The 17,888-nt window shown below is 33.4% G+C and overlaps 2 protein-coding genes across 2 annotated transcripts in view; both read right to left on the bottom strand.

The window, feature by feature from the left end:
- The window catches only part of LOC148627227 (uncharacterized), a 61,970-nt gene that overhangs the window by 25,718 nt on the left and 18,364 nt on the right, over nt 1-17,888 (bottom strand). The gene's annotated exons all lie outside the window — the stretch shown is intronic.
- Nucleotides 10,015-13,504, bottom strand: LOC148627228 (fibrinogen-like protein 1). Its single transcript, XM_088569931.1, has 4 exons — nt 13,267-13,504; nt 12,478-12,560; nt 11,934-12,102; nt 10,015-11,681 (listed from the first exon to the last, which is right to left on the bottom strand). The coding sequence occupies exons 1-4, from the start codon at nt 13,415-13,417 to the stop codon at nt 11,302-11,304; spliced, it is 783 nt and encodes a 260-aa protein (XP_088426057.1). The 5' UTR covers nt 13,418-13,504; the 3' UTR covers nt 10,015-11,301.

Raw genomic sequence — 17,888 nt, 5'->3', positions numbered from 1 at the left:
CTCTGAAAAGTATTTTTAAGTTTTGTGGCTCTCATCCCAGAACATATAATGAATTCAGGTTAAGAAGTTTTGTTTCTCTTTATTGTGGTAAATTGATAAACTAGTAACCTGTCACTGTGCAATGACTAAATATCAAATGAAATATACAGTATACTCCATAGCAATCCATCTATATCTATTTATATATGAACAAATGTAAATATGTAGTTTTATTTATTTAATAATAATATAATCTGCTACATATATATCAGTAAGAATAATATTAGAAGAAGATAGTTTTTAGATAGAGAACCATTGTCCATTGTTAGAATCTCAGAACTAAGAACTATTAAGAAATTAAAGTTCTATGTGCCTAAATGCTAGTACTGAAAGAGAAACTCTCTCAATGGAATTTCATGTACTTTTTGGTACTAATTACTTTTCAAGAAGATTTTGAATTGTCATAATATCACTGACACTCACACATTTGTACTAATAGTAAATTTAATGGTTGTTGCATAGTGTTACAACTTGATTTAAAAAAATCATTTATTTAGATTTTGATTGGTCTACTGTTAAGCCTGATACTTCTAAATTGAATTCAGTTTTGTATCCAAAAGACTGGTTATTCTTTTAAGCTTCATTTACTGTAGTTAGATTTTTAATTGATGAAATACTTAGTACTCAATTGAAAGCATTAATGCTGAAGATTTATATTGTTTTTAAATTTTGCAAGAAGAAAAATAATAAGATGAACTTGATCTTTGAAGGAAATGAAAGCAATAGCTATAAACATGAACTACATCTTTTAAATTTTTTTAAGGTCACTGCAACAAGAAAAAATAGACATAATTTTTGTTTGTGTATGTTTCATACACATATTGCAAAAATCAGATAAGATCATACATAATTGAATGAGTTCTTTCTTTACTTTAATTTTCTATATGCCAATACAGATATGGTCTGATGAAATATATACATAATAAGTCAGTTTCAGGTGTAGTTGTACCCTGCACAGTAGGAGAAGTGTGTACTGCTTTACTCTTATCCATTTTTTCTATGTGTGGTCATAACACTTTTTTTCTGTCAAAGTTTTCTCAGCAACTACTGAGATTTTAACACATTCTTCTTGTATGTATGCCATATAGTGGTATCCATTTTCGGAAAAAAATTGACAACAACTGCCTGTTTACCGAGGACTTCGATTATTTTTTTTATATTGTGGATGAAAGGTGGGGGGGATATTACTAGTGAGCCAATGCTCACAAATTTCTTGCTTATTCAAAATTCTTTCTGCTATTTAGTTACCTAAGAATTTTACCATTTCATGTATGTTGTTTTGAGGTGAAAATTCCTCATGACAAACCATTTTTATTTCACAGTAATTGTCTTAACAGAGCTTAAAGGAAAGTATTTACATGGTTAGCATTTAAACCCTCGCTTCCCCTTGATTTGAATTGTGTCCCCTTTAATCTGTGATATGTAAAGTCTGTATATTGTACATATTAGCATCATTGCAAGCAATTCTAAGGTGTGTGTTATTGAAGTAAGTTATTAATAAACTTATTGTTGAATAGTTTGTTATGATTTATACAATGGTGAGTTACAGTTGAGTTTGATATATAATTTAGTCACCTATGTCTTCCAAAGGCAATCTATCAATAACTTTAAAAACTTTTTTATCTTGTTTGTCATAATGCAGTGTGTGTTCATGTACTACAGCATATTCTAGTTTTGTATATAGCTCATTTTGGTCAATATCAAGTGTAAATGGTCATAATTTTGTTTTCAAAATTTGTAACTTTTAATTTTTTTTTCTATTCAATCACTCAAGCATGCATAACATTGTCTTAGTTGAATAAGGTGGTTCTTTTATCAATCTAAGTAGTCTCGTTATAGTGTGCCCACCTAAAGTGTGGGAGGTCGTGGTTAGGGTCCCAGTCTACTTGTACAAAAGACTGTAAAATATGGTGGGCACTGCTTATCATCGAACCAGGTAGTATTAAGAGATTGCAACACGACTGGTTGTCTTGGGGTCAGAATAATGTAACTAGTGGACTGACAAGCCTTTCCATGGGCAGTTACTTAGAACTGTGGGTTAGCACATTTAAAAAAAAATCAGCTCAGCGTTTTGGCCTATTATGGAGCAGGCTCTGTTAGATTGGGCATATGTCCTTGTTCAGACAAACATGAAATATCGGCAATTAAAAGTTTGATTAGAAACAATCGTTCCTAAATTATAAGTGTTAACTTAAAAAATTCTGTTTGTATGACGTTTCTAGAAAAAACAGAGTTTTTTTACCCTATCAGTGATCATGGTCTATACTCCCAGTTCTTGTTAAGTGGTAGAGTTGCTCATTTATTCCCATTTATCTCCGTGTCATCGTTCATTTATTGTTCGTTGCATGGTATTAATACTTAGTTTTCGAGTTAAGATTTAGCTTTAAGTTTGCGCTAACTAAGAATTGAACTATATAAATACAAGATATCAATCATTTGTGTATTGCAAATTCATTCCGCTCTGCAATACACTAGTTTTGAGGAGTAACTATATCATCAGCAGCATTAGAACTGAACATACATCGGAAGTTCAAGATTCAAAAGTTAATTTTATATAAGAAGTACACACAACAGAAATCCAGCACTGAGAAATTCCACCATGTGTTTTAAAAAGAATGAAGCCTCGGGGTTTTAGTTCATTCCTTCGAATTTTGTGCTACAACTAATTTCAATCTATAATACAAGCTACATGCACTAGGCTGATGGATATCCACAAGGACCTATGGCCTACCAACAAAGACATCGACCTTTTGGTTTCTAAATAGAAGATTACAAACGGTAAGTTGTATGTTCTATTTATTGGCATCTTGTGAACAATTTACCAGATAGATTATCTGGCAAAATAGCAAGGGCGTAGTTATGTTAACGATTGTAAAATAAATTTTATCATAACGTTTACTTGTGTAAACGTATTAAAGTTTTTTTTAATTTTTTTTTTTAGTCAAACTGTATTCACTTTCCAAAGATAAGAATAAACAGTTATTTCTTTATAACACGATCCCTTTCCATTACATCTGTTGAAATTATTTATCCACATTCGTCAATATCCACATGCATCGGGCCGTGTATTTTGTCACAATCTACGATAATTCTTGAATAACTTGCATCTTCATTTAGCATGCATATGATATTGTTATTATAGTCTGATACTAACAAGTCACCGTAATTATCGGTGCATAAACTGGTAAATTCGGCGTTAGGTATTTTCCCCTTATTGTCTGCTAGAATCACTTGGTCACTTTTACAACAAGTCGCAAAGTAACCATGTCTTGTTTTGACTTTATTTTTGTAAGAATAACGTTTTGCAAACACGATTTTAGGCTTGTATGGTCAATTTGTTGTCAATTTCACCAAGTTCATTTAATTCGAGAAAAATCTCTTCTTTTATTAAAACAAGCAAATTTCCATTTAGGGAAAATATACAGGCACCTTGTCATCTGATAATACATAATTTCCCTTATTTTCCCCATCTTCTTTCCAATTTTTTACACAGTTATCTCTCCAAATCCACAAATCACTTCTTTTTCGCAGAAAGAAAAAGTTTATTTCCAGTGTACGCCTTTCAATCAATTGTCATTTGACCGATAGAGACTTCCTAAGTTGTTTGTGATAACCCACGCTGTAATGCTGTTAGATCCAAAAATATTTGTGAAAGTGCCATTTATTTGGGCGCTCCTCTGTTTGGGGGCAAGGACATCTGATACTGGTATTTGAAGATCTATCACGTTTTCTTCTAATTCGACTTTACAAGTTTCAATCTGAAGTTCCCCAAATATATCTCTCAGCTTTTGTTTCGTTGTAAGCTTTCTTCATAAACTTGATTTGCGATATGGTTAGAGTGGACGTAATAATAGGCTCTACATTGGAAAGACACTTATCAATCTGTGCCCGGATCAGTCGCGAGTGTTCAAAAAGGTCGATATGAGAAAGCGTCGAGTCGGATAATATTTTATCCGAGGTTATTGCCAGACTACAAAGCGACAGATGTTTGGTTTCATTCTCGTCCAGAATGGTTTAAATACTTTTCAGGTTTTTACCTTTTTTCTAATTCTATTGTACGCAACTTTGCATCCACAAAATTATCTATTGCTTTGCAAAAAAATTCTTTAAAATGTGACGCGTGAACTTTTAAATCTTTCTGGACAATTTCTGTCTTCTTGCAAAACACCTGTTCTTCTTGCCTAACTCGGTCTAACTTGTCTTCTATGGAAGATATTCTACTTTTTAAATTCGTTTTTCGAACTTGTAACGAATATCGACTCTCGACTGCTAGTGCTGTAAGTTCTTTGGTATTGTGCTGTTGATGAGATTCTTGGACACAATCTTGACAAATTGCCAAGTTGCAGGGCTTACTCAACAGAACAAGTTCCTTTTTATGTTTGTTGCATATTTCATCATTGGCTTTGATACAAGAAGAATCCAAAGTGTTCGCTGTGGTTTCCAAAAGATTTATACCGCGATTATCCCAGGACTTAGATTTACGATGGTAGTCATGACACATCGAACACAAGTTCGCATTGAAGTCAATGCATTTTGCAATTGCCGTATTCTCGTCTTTGCACAAGTCACAATTAATTACTATTGCATTGCAATCATGATTTGAAATCGTAGTATTATACGGATAAGACCTTTATTTACTTGCTCCTCGTTGCTAATGAAACATGTTGTACTACAGAGAGGACACACAACACAGTTATTATGGATGTTTTTCTATACACGGAGAGCAGAACATATGATAAAAGTCTAAAAGTCTCGGTTCATTTAAAGGGACAGACAAATGCTGCATTTGGAGTCAAGATCAGAGCTCCATCCATATGGGTAGCGGATTCATTTTTGTCTATCTTCTCCCTCTTCTTTTAAGCTACTACTTCAAAATTTTGTACAATGCTTATAAATATAATAGAAATGTGCAGGGCCAGGTGGTTCTAGACTCGTGATAGTTTGCCCACCTAGTGCTGGAGGTAGTGGTAATGGTCCTAGTCTACACATACCAAAGACCGTAAAATATTAAAGTCATTGCCTATCGATCCAACAGGTCATTGAGTGATTGCAACACAACTGCATGTCTTTGGGTCATAATAATGTGACTTGTGGAGTGACAAGCCTGCTTAGAACTATGGGCTTGTACATTATAATCCAGCTAAGCGTTTTTGGTGTTTTACAAAACAGGATCTGTTTGATTGATCAGTATGTTTCTCTATACACTTAGAGCAGAACACACGATAACAGTCTTGAAGTCTCGGTTCGGTAAAAAGTGATAGGCATAAAGCTGCATTTGGTGTCTAGATCATGACCTGGTTCTTCCGTCATTTCTGTCGTGAGTTAAGTTAATATTGCAATCTTTGTACCTTGAATAATCATTTAAAACGGAGACCATCTTAATTAATTCAAATTCTATGTTGCTGTAACTAAATTTACCTCCTGCAATTACCAAATATAAGCAATGGTGTAATTGTGTTATCCAAGAAAACACACACCTGTAATACAAAATGAGAAAGCTAAAAGATCTTTTTATATCGTGACTAAAAGTCAGTTGGCATATTAATTTTAATCCTGGCTGTCTATATTGATAGCGGGTACGTGCTTATCCGACTATCTCCTCCCTCTGTTTTTAAGCTACTACTTTTAAATTTTGTTGGATGCTTATACACATAATGGAAACGTGAATGGCAAAAAGAGTTAGAATTTGTTAATAAAAAAAGAAATAGAGATAGTCGAACTTGGCAGCTTTAATATCCATGATAGAGGCGTGCAGGGTTAATGAAATTTTGGATATGCTGTACACGTGTTTCAATGGGTATTACCTCCCATTGTCAGCATTTGAAACAAATACATAGGAAGTTCAAAAATTAACACTCAAAACTAAAAATCGAAATAGGAAGCCAAAGTCAGCACCGAAGAATTCTACCAAATATTCAAATGAGCAGCCTCATTATTCTAGCCTCATGTTTAATAGAAGGAATATTGCATCGGTGTTTTAGGGATTCCAATTTTTTTTCGCCGCTGCACTACTGAAACTTAATTAATAATATACAAGATATTTATAAAATATTGCAAAGTAGTAGTTTGAAAGTAGCAGTTCTTATCTTTCATTGAGTAAAAAGGAGTACATTTTTGAGCTGTAGCTTTGAAGTTTTTGTAGGATGTTAATACACGTAATGGAGATGTCGAGATCAAATGATTTTGATTTTTAGAAATGTAGTATATAGCATTTTGTACCAATGTTTAAAATTATGTCTCATGAACTGCCTGAAAAAAGTTTTAATCTGATGTCCTAATCATATTGAGAAATATTCTGTTTCTGAAAAGGGTTTATAGACGATGGATTTTAAAAGTATCACCAATATATCTTGTGTACTGTTTTGAATACTGATCTTACCAACTTTGCCCGATGGAACAACCAACCATAATGGGAAATGGAGGTTTAGCACGCTTTAAGCTCGTTCCCGTCTGATTACTCACTATTGTTTCATAGTCTACGTGAATAGTTAGGCGAGGACCAACTTATAAGCGCGTTCTAAAATCTGGTTTAACCAACTATTTCGATTGGAAATTCCTGTACCAAGTCAGGGCCATTGCGGTTGATTCCAACTTTCCGGGTTTTGCCTTCTGCCATTTGTTATATGGATGTTCCTTCTTTAAACTGTTAATTTGACAATTGCATGGAATTTTTGTCAAGGATCAGTTCGCTAATCTTGCTCTAGGCTAACGTTTCCTATTGTTGATAAATTTGGTTTTTTCATTTCCTTGAATGTTAATTGAACTTAATTTCTGCACACTGCTAAACTTTAAAGTAAACCTCAAAGCGAGGAATGGACCATTGTACAGTTTATAATGCATAACATGCAAAAGTTTGCAGAAATAACAAAACAACACATATATAGCCGAAGACGCATAATTCCATCGGTAACTAAGCAGGCAATCAGAACTCCGTACAGGAGTTGCATAGACACGGAGCACTGTTTGAATGAGTGTAGGCGTCTCTAAAAATACAAAGATTTCTAATAACAACAATAGCGAGACAAATACTGTTTAAAACATTACATTAAATGGTGATAATTACGACTTTATGATGTATAAAAGTAACTTGTTTAATGTCGAATTTAACAGCATGATGGAAGTTTTGGCACGATTGTTGTGGCGACAAAAATGATAACAGTTCATCAATCTTATTTATCAACAAAACATATACAGTTGTGATTTATATCTTTATTCATATGTATGAAAACACTTTTACATTATTTTTTGAATTTTCCTTCCGCTTAGCCAAATATTTCCTCAGTCATCCACTCCAATATGAGTAGAATAAGTTATCCTATTGTTAGTATTATTAAGAAGAGTCCGTTTTAATTGTCTAAACTCTGATGACAAGTAAACAGTATGGTAAACAGTATGGTAAACAGTATGATTATTATAGTTAGCCACTAGAATATGTCCATAATTGTTTGTTGCTAATGATCTAAAGCCTGTGGTTATAATTGAAAAAAAACTTGAACCATTGGCCTTGACATCTTGAAAAACGGATTGAAGACTCGGGTGCTCAATTGTTCTCACCATTTCCCCAAGATCGTTGATTTCATTTAATATATTGTTTTTCAATTCAAATACGACTAACTTTCCACCATGAAGGAAACAAACGGCCAAACAGTTTTCTGTAGCGTAGCTAGTTTTCTTATGTTTATTTAACTTGCTAGCACGGTTTTCATGCCATAGCTATATGCCATCTTGTGGATTTTGTAAAATGGTGCACTGACTGTGTCGCCATATTGGTAAATACAAAAAATACCAGTTTTTATATTGAAACTTTCGATATGCTGTACACGTGTTTCAAGGAGTAACCTCTCATCGGCAGCATTAAAATCAGGTATGTAGGAAGATGATAATCAAAATATTAGTTGTATACAAGAAGTACTCATAACCAAATCTATCGAAAGAGGAAGCCAAATCCATCGCCGAAAGGTTCTGCCATATGCAATGCAAGGAATGAAGCCTCAGTGTTTTACGTATTTTCAAATTTGGAATAATGCAAGATTTCATAAATAGGTTAAATAAAATGTGATATTATTCGAGGTCAAACAAGTCTGACTACTGGGTTGGTGAATAAGATATTTCCATTTTCATAATAACACTGAAGTAAGTTTTTTTGTAATAATTCAATTGCTTTTACAAGACTGCATTCTTTATGATATGCAAGTCATAAGTTCTGCTAATTTGAGTATCGCTGTACAGTCATGCTTGCTGTGATCTTGATCAGAACAGAGCAGACAAGTTCATTACTTGGTTTGCAAAAATATGAAGTTCTTTGTTATGTTTGGTGCATAACTGAATTTCCGATTTCAATGAAATTTTTTAATCAGGAACGGTAAGATATTCGATTTTGTGTGGTTTTTTTATTGCTTTAGCCTCATGGGATATTCTTCACAAAGGTTGCGAATAAGCACACCTAAATACAGGCATTAAGCAATACCACGTTCCTCGTCCTCGAATAGACCACACACTTTGATCGGCATATCATTTTCCTGTTGAAATTTTTTTGCTGTAAAGTGGGTTTAACTTGAAACTGTTTACACCTTCCTCGTCAACAGATATCCGGGTCCTACATAAAGGACAATCGAAAGAACATTCATCAACAATTAATGTTTTGAGACATAGAGTGCAAGACACATGGTAACAATTCAAAGTCTTAGCTCTTTATAACACGAAAGACAAATGCTACATCTAGAATCCAAACCCAAGACACCACTTACTGCCATTTTTTAAAAATTGTACAGTCATGTCAAAAAATGTAAGGGAACAAAAGGGGATAAATGTACCGCATTGCTGATTTTGGTCTCATTTTGAAGATCTGACTATACAAGACGCTTGGATTAATGAGTCCAACGGCGCAATTTTCGAAATGTTAAACGTCAAAAGCCCATAAGAGCGTCAAGTTTGAAAATTTTTGAAAGTTCTTAGTCACATAATTTAGTGTCAGAAATTGTCCTCATTTTGACATTTCAAAGATAGAAAAAACCGTTTTAATTCTTCTTATCCTATTTACAAAATATGACTTTTCTCGAACTTCTTTGCTGCTTTTCGACACAAGCAGCGTGCATAAAAAGAGGAGATTTCATATTTTGTAACTTTTAAATATGGTAAAACTAATTAAAAGTGTAAAGAAGATATATATATATAAATCATTAAAAAAATGTGCATTTAGAGATGAAATTGAGAAAAGGATACAAACATACACTTAACATATCAAAGTCAAAATTTTTACTCCATTTTGTTCTTAATTTCCTATTGTACATGCACACATTTAAATTTTAAATTTACATATTTTTTTCCAGTGTTAGGAATATTATAACTAAGAGAATTAAGAATACCCATATACCTGTTATTAAATAGATTAGCTAATCCGAATAATGCAGTCGTTATATTCCGCTCACTATCGATCGCTACCTTGTATGGCCAGTGGCCGATATAGGGCGCAGAATTATTCTAGTTAGAGAATAGCAAGACATCAAAATTCCGCTTTACCACGCTGCTCGAAACAAGATTTGAAATAAAAGTAATTACTTTTAACAGAGACTTTAACATAAACCCTCTGCATTCAAAGACACTGATCACATTGATTTCCCATTTCTAAATATTGTAACTGTTATTTCAAACATAAATGATGAAGTTTCTGTTTAAGATAGAGACATTTATATTGTAAAGAAGTTCTAGAAATGGAAACGACACCATTTCTTCGACCAATTCAAGGCAATTGTGATTAATATTTGATTAAATGTGGCCTTCAAACCCCTTACTTTCTATTTTAATGCTTGTTTGTGACATTTTGAAGGATTTATATGAACTCTTCCTTGAAAGGTTTAAAAATTTTATGATGAACACAATTGATATGTGTGCATGCAACACATCTCTGGTTGCCATTACATGAAAATGAACGTTATTCATTTTTAATTTTTCAATTAAAAACAATAAGCAAAAACATTCATTTGAATACATTATTTATCATTTACACACTTGTATCTTTTTACAAATTTATACATAAGTCTATAATTTCAAAGAATATTGTTTATAAACTATACTTAGCAATACACAAAGTAGTATCGCGTGATTTCGGTAGTTATCGAACTACGTCGCTAGATTTTACAAACCAATTTGTTTGTTAACGCTACACATGCAAAATTATTTCACATGATGATTTCACGCGAATTTCAGATGATTTTTACCTGAATTAAGCAAATAAACTTTGTGACAGAGTTCACGTAAAATTCAGGTGAATGAGCCTTCACGTGAAATTCGTATTAAGTGAATTTCACGTTAATATCATGTGAAGCTCGATTAACATTAATTTTACGTGAAAAATATTTGTCTCTGTAAAGTTGCGCTTCTCTTAAATTGCAGGGGTATGGAATACCAGAGGGAAAATCCATGGACAAAACAAAGCCAAGAACGCAGGTCACATTAAACAAACGTATCCACAGAAACGAACACTACGAACCCAATTAAAACTGAAGTCGAACTAAGGTTAGCCGGAAGGGTGGACAATATGTCCTTTAAGTCTCGACACGTTAACTCTTGGAATTCATGAGAATCGGTAGTAACTCCCATTCAACAGCATTGGAGATGATTTTAAATAGAGTAAAGACCAAGATCTTATCAGTAAAACATTTTACACATAAATACATTAAGACGCTTAATTATTTTCTACACTATTACAAGTTTTAAATGAATAGTAGAAAATTCGGATTACTATCCGTCACATCGATGCACAAGGAAGTAATAAACTAAATTCGAATCGGTGTTTGGTTTTGAATGCAGCCCCATATATATAAAAATTCTTACAATACATCATTCGTGCTACTCGTTGAAGGTCCAGTTAAATGAATGAGGAAATCTGAACATTTGGATAGATGAATGTTTTTTAATGAAATTGGTAACGAGTACTTCATATCGGTCAATGAGGTTATGGACTTTCTTGAATTAACAACCTCTATTCATTCACAACATAACCTTGTCCAAGTTGCCTTTTTGTAAGCCACTGAGCCTTAAAGCCCTATCAAGAAAATTAATTTTTAGCAAAGCGTATAAATTGTGTAACAAAATCTCAATAATCTCATCTTGAGCAGCAGGCCGAAATGTCGCATTATCATGTAAATACATAAAGCATTATTCTGAGAGTGTCAAAATGATACATAAAGAAACTAGGTCGATAAAATGATACAACAAATGTTAAATTATACCAATTTACATCCCTTATGTTCATATGTTTATCTAATTGTTAGACACCATCATTTGCGCGAACTTCATGGAATCACCATATCCTCCCCAGGAATACCAGTAAATTCCATCAAAGTAACTACCACTGGGCGTATAGGGTCCACCATAGTAATATTTGCCGGTAAGGAAGGCGTATGTACAGCAATTGAACCACCATCCTCCCTGTTGATGAACAGCACAGTAATTCCGGTCAGGTTTATCTTGTGTTGCAAATGCCATGTTATCATTATGGGACATCGAGTCACCAGCGTCACCAGAGTAACCACCAATTCTTAGTGTGTAGCTTGTTGAGTCTATTAATTGAAAATGACTGTATCGAGCGTTTTTGTTGTGTCCCGCCCAGTCTTGAAGATTAATTGTCAAAATCGTATTTCCTGTAATGAAAAAGTCAAGGTCATACTGGTAGTAAATATTATCACACACGGATGAATCCACGAATTAATAAAATGGAGAAGAAAATATACTTTCTTAATCGAGAGCTACATATCATTGGTTAATATTGACATGCGCAATGTTAACTTACCGAAAACTTAGTCTTAAGTTCACAACTGCAATATTTGTTTGACTATTGAGACTCTTCGAAAATATTTGAATCTTTCTTTCTTACAGGTTACGGTTCAACTTACTTTGAATATTTGTGAGATAGTATATTTGGTTTAACCCTATCCAGTAATCACTTTGACTGTTACCAAATCCAGAGACATAAGACTGCCATCCCTGGCTGAAGCTTATTTGCGGGTCCATTCTTTTCAAGATTACATTATAAGAGTTGTAAACGTTGTGAATGCAGTAGATCTGGAATGAAGAATTTGTTACATTTGTAAGCAGTAAATATTTGCATTTTTGATAAAAAAAAAAAACTTCCTTTATTTAACAAAAAAAAAAATGTTATTAAGAAAAAAGAAAAAAAAGCGTAGGTTGATGTTTTTTTATTGTTTTATCTCTACTATTGGTAACCTGTGCTTTGATACACTTTGATATTAAGTTAAATTAGGGAAATACAACAACAAAAACTGAATCAATAAAAGTACTCAATGATGTCAGACGCTGTCCAGCCTAATTTGTCTGTCTGATTTGTTTTTTTATGAGAAAAATAAAACTCAATGTCTAGTTACAATTAGAATGAGACAGCGGTTTTTTTATCCCTTCATACTTATATGTTCAGTTTACCTCAAAACTATAGGTTGAGTTCATCCATATCCTGTACACTCCATCCTTTGTGTATTCACCATACTTCCTTACTTCACCACAGTCTACATCAAAATGTATGTAACGTAATAACGGATTTATAATGATATAGACCAAACTTATTGAAAATTAGCTTTTATTCCATGATTAGAATTGCATTCTTAATTTCTAATCTTATACTTGTATTTATATATTTGTATTTTCACCCCTTAATTTCAAATTTATTTTACCATTTTTAAATATATTTTAATTTTGATAGTAACATCATGTTTGGTAGTGCTGCAATAAGCTCAATACTTTGAAGTTCATCCTTCTAGTTACAAAAAATATATTACAAGGTAAAATTGTAATGCATAGTAAACATAACTCTCTTATGTACATTGAAGTTCATCTTATTTCTGAAGAAAAATATAAAAAAAAATCAATTTAAAATCAAAATAAAATAAATAAATTCAACAATGCAAACCATTTTCACCATAATTGAAAATCCACAAATTTATCCGGAAGTTACTTTGCAATGTTTATCTTTTTAAATGTATTTGAACAAGCTTATCTAACCGTAACGTAATATGTGTGGAAGTAATGTAGTACAGCTGTACTCTCACATCACGATATAAATAAAAATGACGTGTGTTAGTGATAATTTATTTTGTCATTTAACAAATTAAAATCGTTAATATAAAAAGTCAATGAAAGGATTAAAAGAAACAAATAAATATGTAGTTAAGATAAACACATATCCATGAAATGGAGAACGCTGAATAGACATACCTCTGTATTTCTTGTTGTCCCATCTGTTAACTAGGGTTTCTAACTGCTTGTTGCTATTCTCTCTTCCCCATAAATATCCATTTGTTTGACACAAACAGGACAAACAGAAAAACAAACTTAAAGGTAAGAAATTTCTCAAAACGACATCCATATCAATGCGTACTGTCTTACATTTAAGTCATATGATAACAGATCAAACCAAATTTATATCAAAACAACTTCCTGTTAAACCCCACAAAATCACTTTAAATCAAATATTACCTTTTTGCCTTTATTTGGTTGTACGTATATAAATATGAAGGTTATTTGATTCATCTGGTTTAGAACCTAGGTGAAAGACCAAAACTCAAAAACGTATTTGAAGACTTTGGTCAAAAGGCTGAGTTTAAATTTATATTTAAACTATATTTAAATTCATTTGAGGAATAAGGATAATAACAAAATTACCGAACAATAACTCGATCCCTTATCAAGTCAAGTCCAAAATAAATGTGAAAAAATAGATATTTTACCAACGGAGCAGCTGATGCCGCAATGGTCCTGACTCAGTACTGCGATTTCAAACGAAATGGTGGGTAAAATAAAGGTTTTACAGCGCACTAAACCCCCCTCTTTCATTGCGGCGTGAATATACCAGTGGTGATTAAACAGCATTTGCATGCTATTGCTTTAAAATCGAAAAATTAGCACAAAGAACAATTTACAAAAAACAATCATTACTCATTATTTTAGAAGAAACTGAGTACAATATAAATCTAGCAAAATTGACATTACACCACCGGAGCAGCTGGTACCGCAATGGTCCTGACTTGGTACAGGCACTTCAAACGAAATGGTGGGTTAAATCTAGGTTTTACAGGGCGCTAAACTTCCCCTCTCCCATTGCAGCATGACGATAGTGATGATTAAAAAACAACAATCATTACTCATTGTTTTAGAAGAAACTGAGGACTGATTTCTAAAAAATAATTTGGTAAGAGACTTTTTAAGACGCATTTCTTCATATCCTTGATTCAGGAGTCTGTTACGCGGATATTTATGACGTTCAAGGAAATCCGAGTAGTTAGTACTTGCTCTAGCGTAGTGAATCAATTATGAAATATAAACACCATATGCAGGGATATAGCTGCACAGAAAAGGAAATTTTATTAAAATTAAAGTCGTCTCTTTTATCATAAATCTTAGTGCGAGTTGACCACTGTTGTCGAATTCGAGATGTAGGTAAAAAAAAGATGCAGAACAGGCTGTTTCGGGAGTCTCCAATATCTCGAGCTCTGATGGATATATTGACGGTAACCATTTACCAAAAGAAGGTACGTTGATGGACAATACATCATCAATATATCTTTATGTAAAGTTATATAATTTAGCATCTTTTAAATTTTTATTCTTTACAAGGTTCTTAAGGAATTCAGTCTCATATGAATATAAAAACAAATCGACCAGGATAGGAGTACAGTTAGTGCCCTTTGGTATGCCAATTTGTTGTTGAATAAAATAGCTCCTCCAAATGTGACAAATATGTTATCAATAAGGAAATCTAGCATATCGCAAACCTGCTTTTCTGTGTAGCACACTTTGCCTTCTACGATGTTTTAGAAAAGTATGTGGATTTGTAACCGAGGACAACATAAATTTTGAAATAGTTAAAGATTTACGAGATTTCGATTTTTCATGTGGTAATGTAGTGTGAAGAGTTGAGCAGTAAAAAAATTGGAGAGAAATAATTTCCGAAAAACTGCAGGATTTTAGGTTTTGAAGTTAGTCTTTAGAATGTGTCCACATATGATTAATGCCGCTACGAGAGTAGGAGGTATTTTAATAAGATTGCTGTCCATTCTTAACTGCAGACAATATCTTTGTAAGATGAACTGACATCTCCTTCGTGGAGCAAGATGAAGATCCAGTTATATACCTTTCTTTGTATGGATTCTTAAGGAGTTTGGGAATCCAATACAAGTAAGGTAAGTCCTCAAATTTTGTTTCGATGTTGAGAAAAGACATGAAGGACTTCTAGTTGTTTAGAATTTCATCTTTCTTTTTAGAAGTAGTACATTTGTATGTGGCACAACCTGGAATGTTACTATCATTGCCTAATTCTGTAATAAGACAACTGAAGTAATGCGCTTTACAAACAAATACAATGTTGTTCGAAACTTTGTCCACACATTTTGATGACACATTTCTCATGTATCGTTCAATTGCCTCACAATCGTTGAATTCGGACTTGGGTCTTTTATCGACACATTTCTGGAGATTGTCAATACGATTCCGTACCAACGATTAGATGGCACGTATCCAATCTGACAAGGACTCGATTTCTGATTCTTAGTCCTTGTCTCTCTCTTTATCCATGATCTGGCATCCATTATAGTTTTGAAATTAAGTTTCCAATTAAGGCGCTGTGATTCTCCGAATTTTGGACCATGAGAAACTGAGGAGTTCATTCTCAATGATATTCAAATGTCCAGTGATGACATGGCCAGAAGGACTGTTATTAAAAAAAGAAGCACAGTCACATGTCAGAGGGGATTTTAAGTATTCCTTAATGTTTAGATTCTGCAATGTCTTTTTACTACTTATTATCTTAGTGTAGCTGTAAGAGACTATAGGAACAGATTGATTTTTGAAATATGGTGAAATTTTGGAAACTACCGCTTTACGATGAAGAATATTGCTGATGTTAAGAGCATCTATTCCTTTGTTGGAAAATGGGATGTGTATAAATTTCCGATTCTCACCGTGAAGAGGTTCAGATCTAACAGGTTTAAAGGACGGACTTTGGCCACGTCAAATATAATGCCGGACAACCTGTATTTCATCGAAAAGGGGTTGACATCCTTCCACGAGTCCGAAATATCTAAGATCTTTTAGAAGGGTGACTGGTAGTGAAAAAAGTTTCGTTCTTATGTAATGAACAAGTAAAGGTTATTGTAAACTAGACAGAAGGTTATTCTATCTGTCTGAAAGTGAATATGATGGGACAGGGTCGGGTGCATCTTTTTCCCTAGTCTTCCGACGTCTTTGGCAATGGCTACGTTTACTTCTTGGACAGGTGTTAAATAACGTCATTGCATTGATTTCACTGATACTTGTACTAGAAAAATTCCCGATACCTATTATATTATTACTAAAATAAATTTGGTAAGAGACCTTTTGAGACGCATTTCTTCATACCCTTGATTCAGGAGTCTGTGCAGATGTTTATGGCGTTCAAGGAAACCAGAGTATTGAGTAAAGGATACTAACACTCAATTTCTAAATTATGAAAATCTTTTACAACTTTTACCTACAAAGAAGTAGGAACTCTATAGCTTACATCGACTCCAAAATAGCGTTTTTAAAAGAAAAAACATTATTCCCTTGACATGAAAAATTGTGTAAAATGCAATTTCTTACTCCAAGAAAAAAATGACACATCTAGATATAAATGCGTGGTACTTCATAGAGATTCGTCATACTTTTTACAAAACGATTCAAAATCATAAAGAAAAAAGATATTGTCAAAATGCTGGAAGTTTTTTATCGACAACATATTTTTTCAGTAAGGTGGACGCATTTTTCAACAAACCTTTGGCATTCCAATAATAACAAATTGTGCTCCTCTACTGGCTGACAAATTGTGCTCCTCTACTGGCTGACAAATTGTGCTCCTCTACTGGCTGACCTATTCCTTCACTGTAATGAAGCTGACTTTATAGCTGATCTAATCAAAAGGAAGGAACATCGTTTAGCCAGGTCCTTCGATCTCAGTTTCGGTCATATAGATGACGTATTATTGGTAAAAGATCCTACTACAGACGCTGTGAAGACAGCCTCATATATTGACCTACACTTAGAGATCAATGTAAAAGGACAAACGTTGACTTTTCAAAACGTATCGTCAAGTTTCCTTTCATCTGTGGCAACATCCCTTCAGAACCTGCGTCTAGAATGCTCATATTACAACTCCTACGTTAAGCCAGAGCTTGCCGTTACTACGCAGACCTTTTGTATCACGCTAGACTTCTTACAATTAGCCTTCTGGAACAGGGTTATGTTGCTACAAGATTGAAATCATCACTTCAAAAGTTTTATGGTCGTCATCGTGAACTCATGGATCGTTACGGTGTATCCATATGCACCATGAAGACTGGTTTGTTCAACGTGTCATAGTTTTTTTTCCTTTTTCGTCTACCCAGGACTTGACTTGTTTTTATCCTAGGAGAAATTATAATTCAATTTTCCCTAGAATCGAGGGTTTCAAATCCTACTAAATTTCAATCTGTCCTATAACATATATATCTTTTTCATTTTTTACTATAAAAGTGATAGTGATCATATAAACAAAGTGTAAACCGAGAATTCACATATTTGAGCTTAATGTTAAAGTTAAACCAGGCTTTAAATATTGAGCTAAATCTGGAGGGACGGTTTGCTCTAAAAGGGAAGGTGATTTTCTGTCAGTTGTGGAAAAAAAAAACATATACAATCAAAAACATGCATACTTAGTCAACAGCATTCATGATTTATAGTAGTGTCATGCTCGAGACATGGCAAGGAAAGGGGTTGGATGTTCAAATGGTTGTGTTATGTATGACGAACTAATCAGGCTGAATAAGGTTCACTCAGTATTAACCTCC

This window comes from Perna viridis, chromosome 1 (assembly GCF_037379345.1).
Source record: "Perna viridis isolate PV_CMFRI_1.1 ecotype Kerala chromosome 1, ASM3737934v1, whole genome shotgun sequence".
In the NCBI taxonomy this organism is placed as follows: domain Eukaryota; kingdom Metazoa; phylum Mollusca; class Bivalvia; order Mytilida; family Mytilidae; genus Perna; species Perna viridis.
The sequence above is the reverse complement of the archived record's forward strand: the minus strand, read 5'-3'. Positions and strand labels throughout refer to the sequence as shown.

Bases quoted from the DNA above. Each gene is read 5' to 3' on its own strand.
- LOC148627228 (XM_088569931.1), bottom strand. From the start codon at position 13,417: ATGGATGTCGTTTTGAGAAATTTCTTACCTTTAAGTTTGTTTTTCTGT. The intron at 12,103-12,477 runs GTAAACTGAACA...TCTTCATTCCAG, and splicing joins ACTCAACCTATAGTTTTGAG to ATCTACTGCATTCACAACGT. The intron at 11,682-11,933 runs GTAAGTTGAACC...TTTTCATTACAG, and splicing joins CTATCTCACAAATATTCAAA to GAAATACGATTTTGACAATT.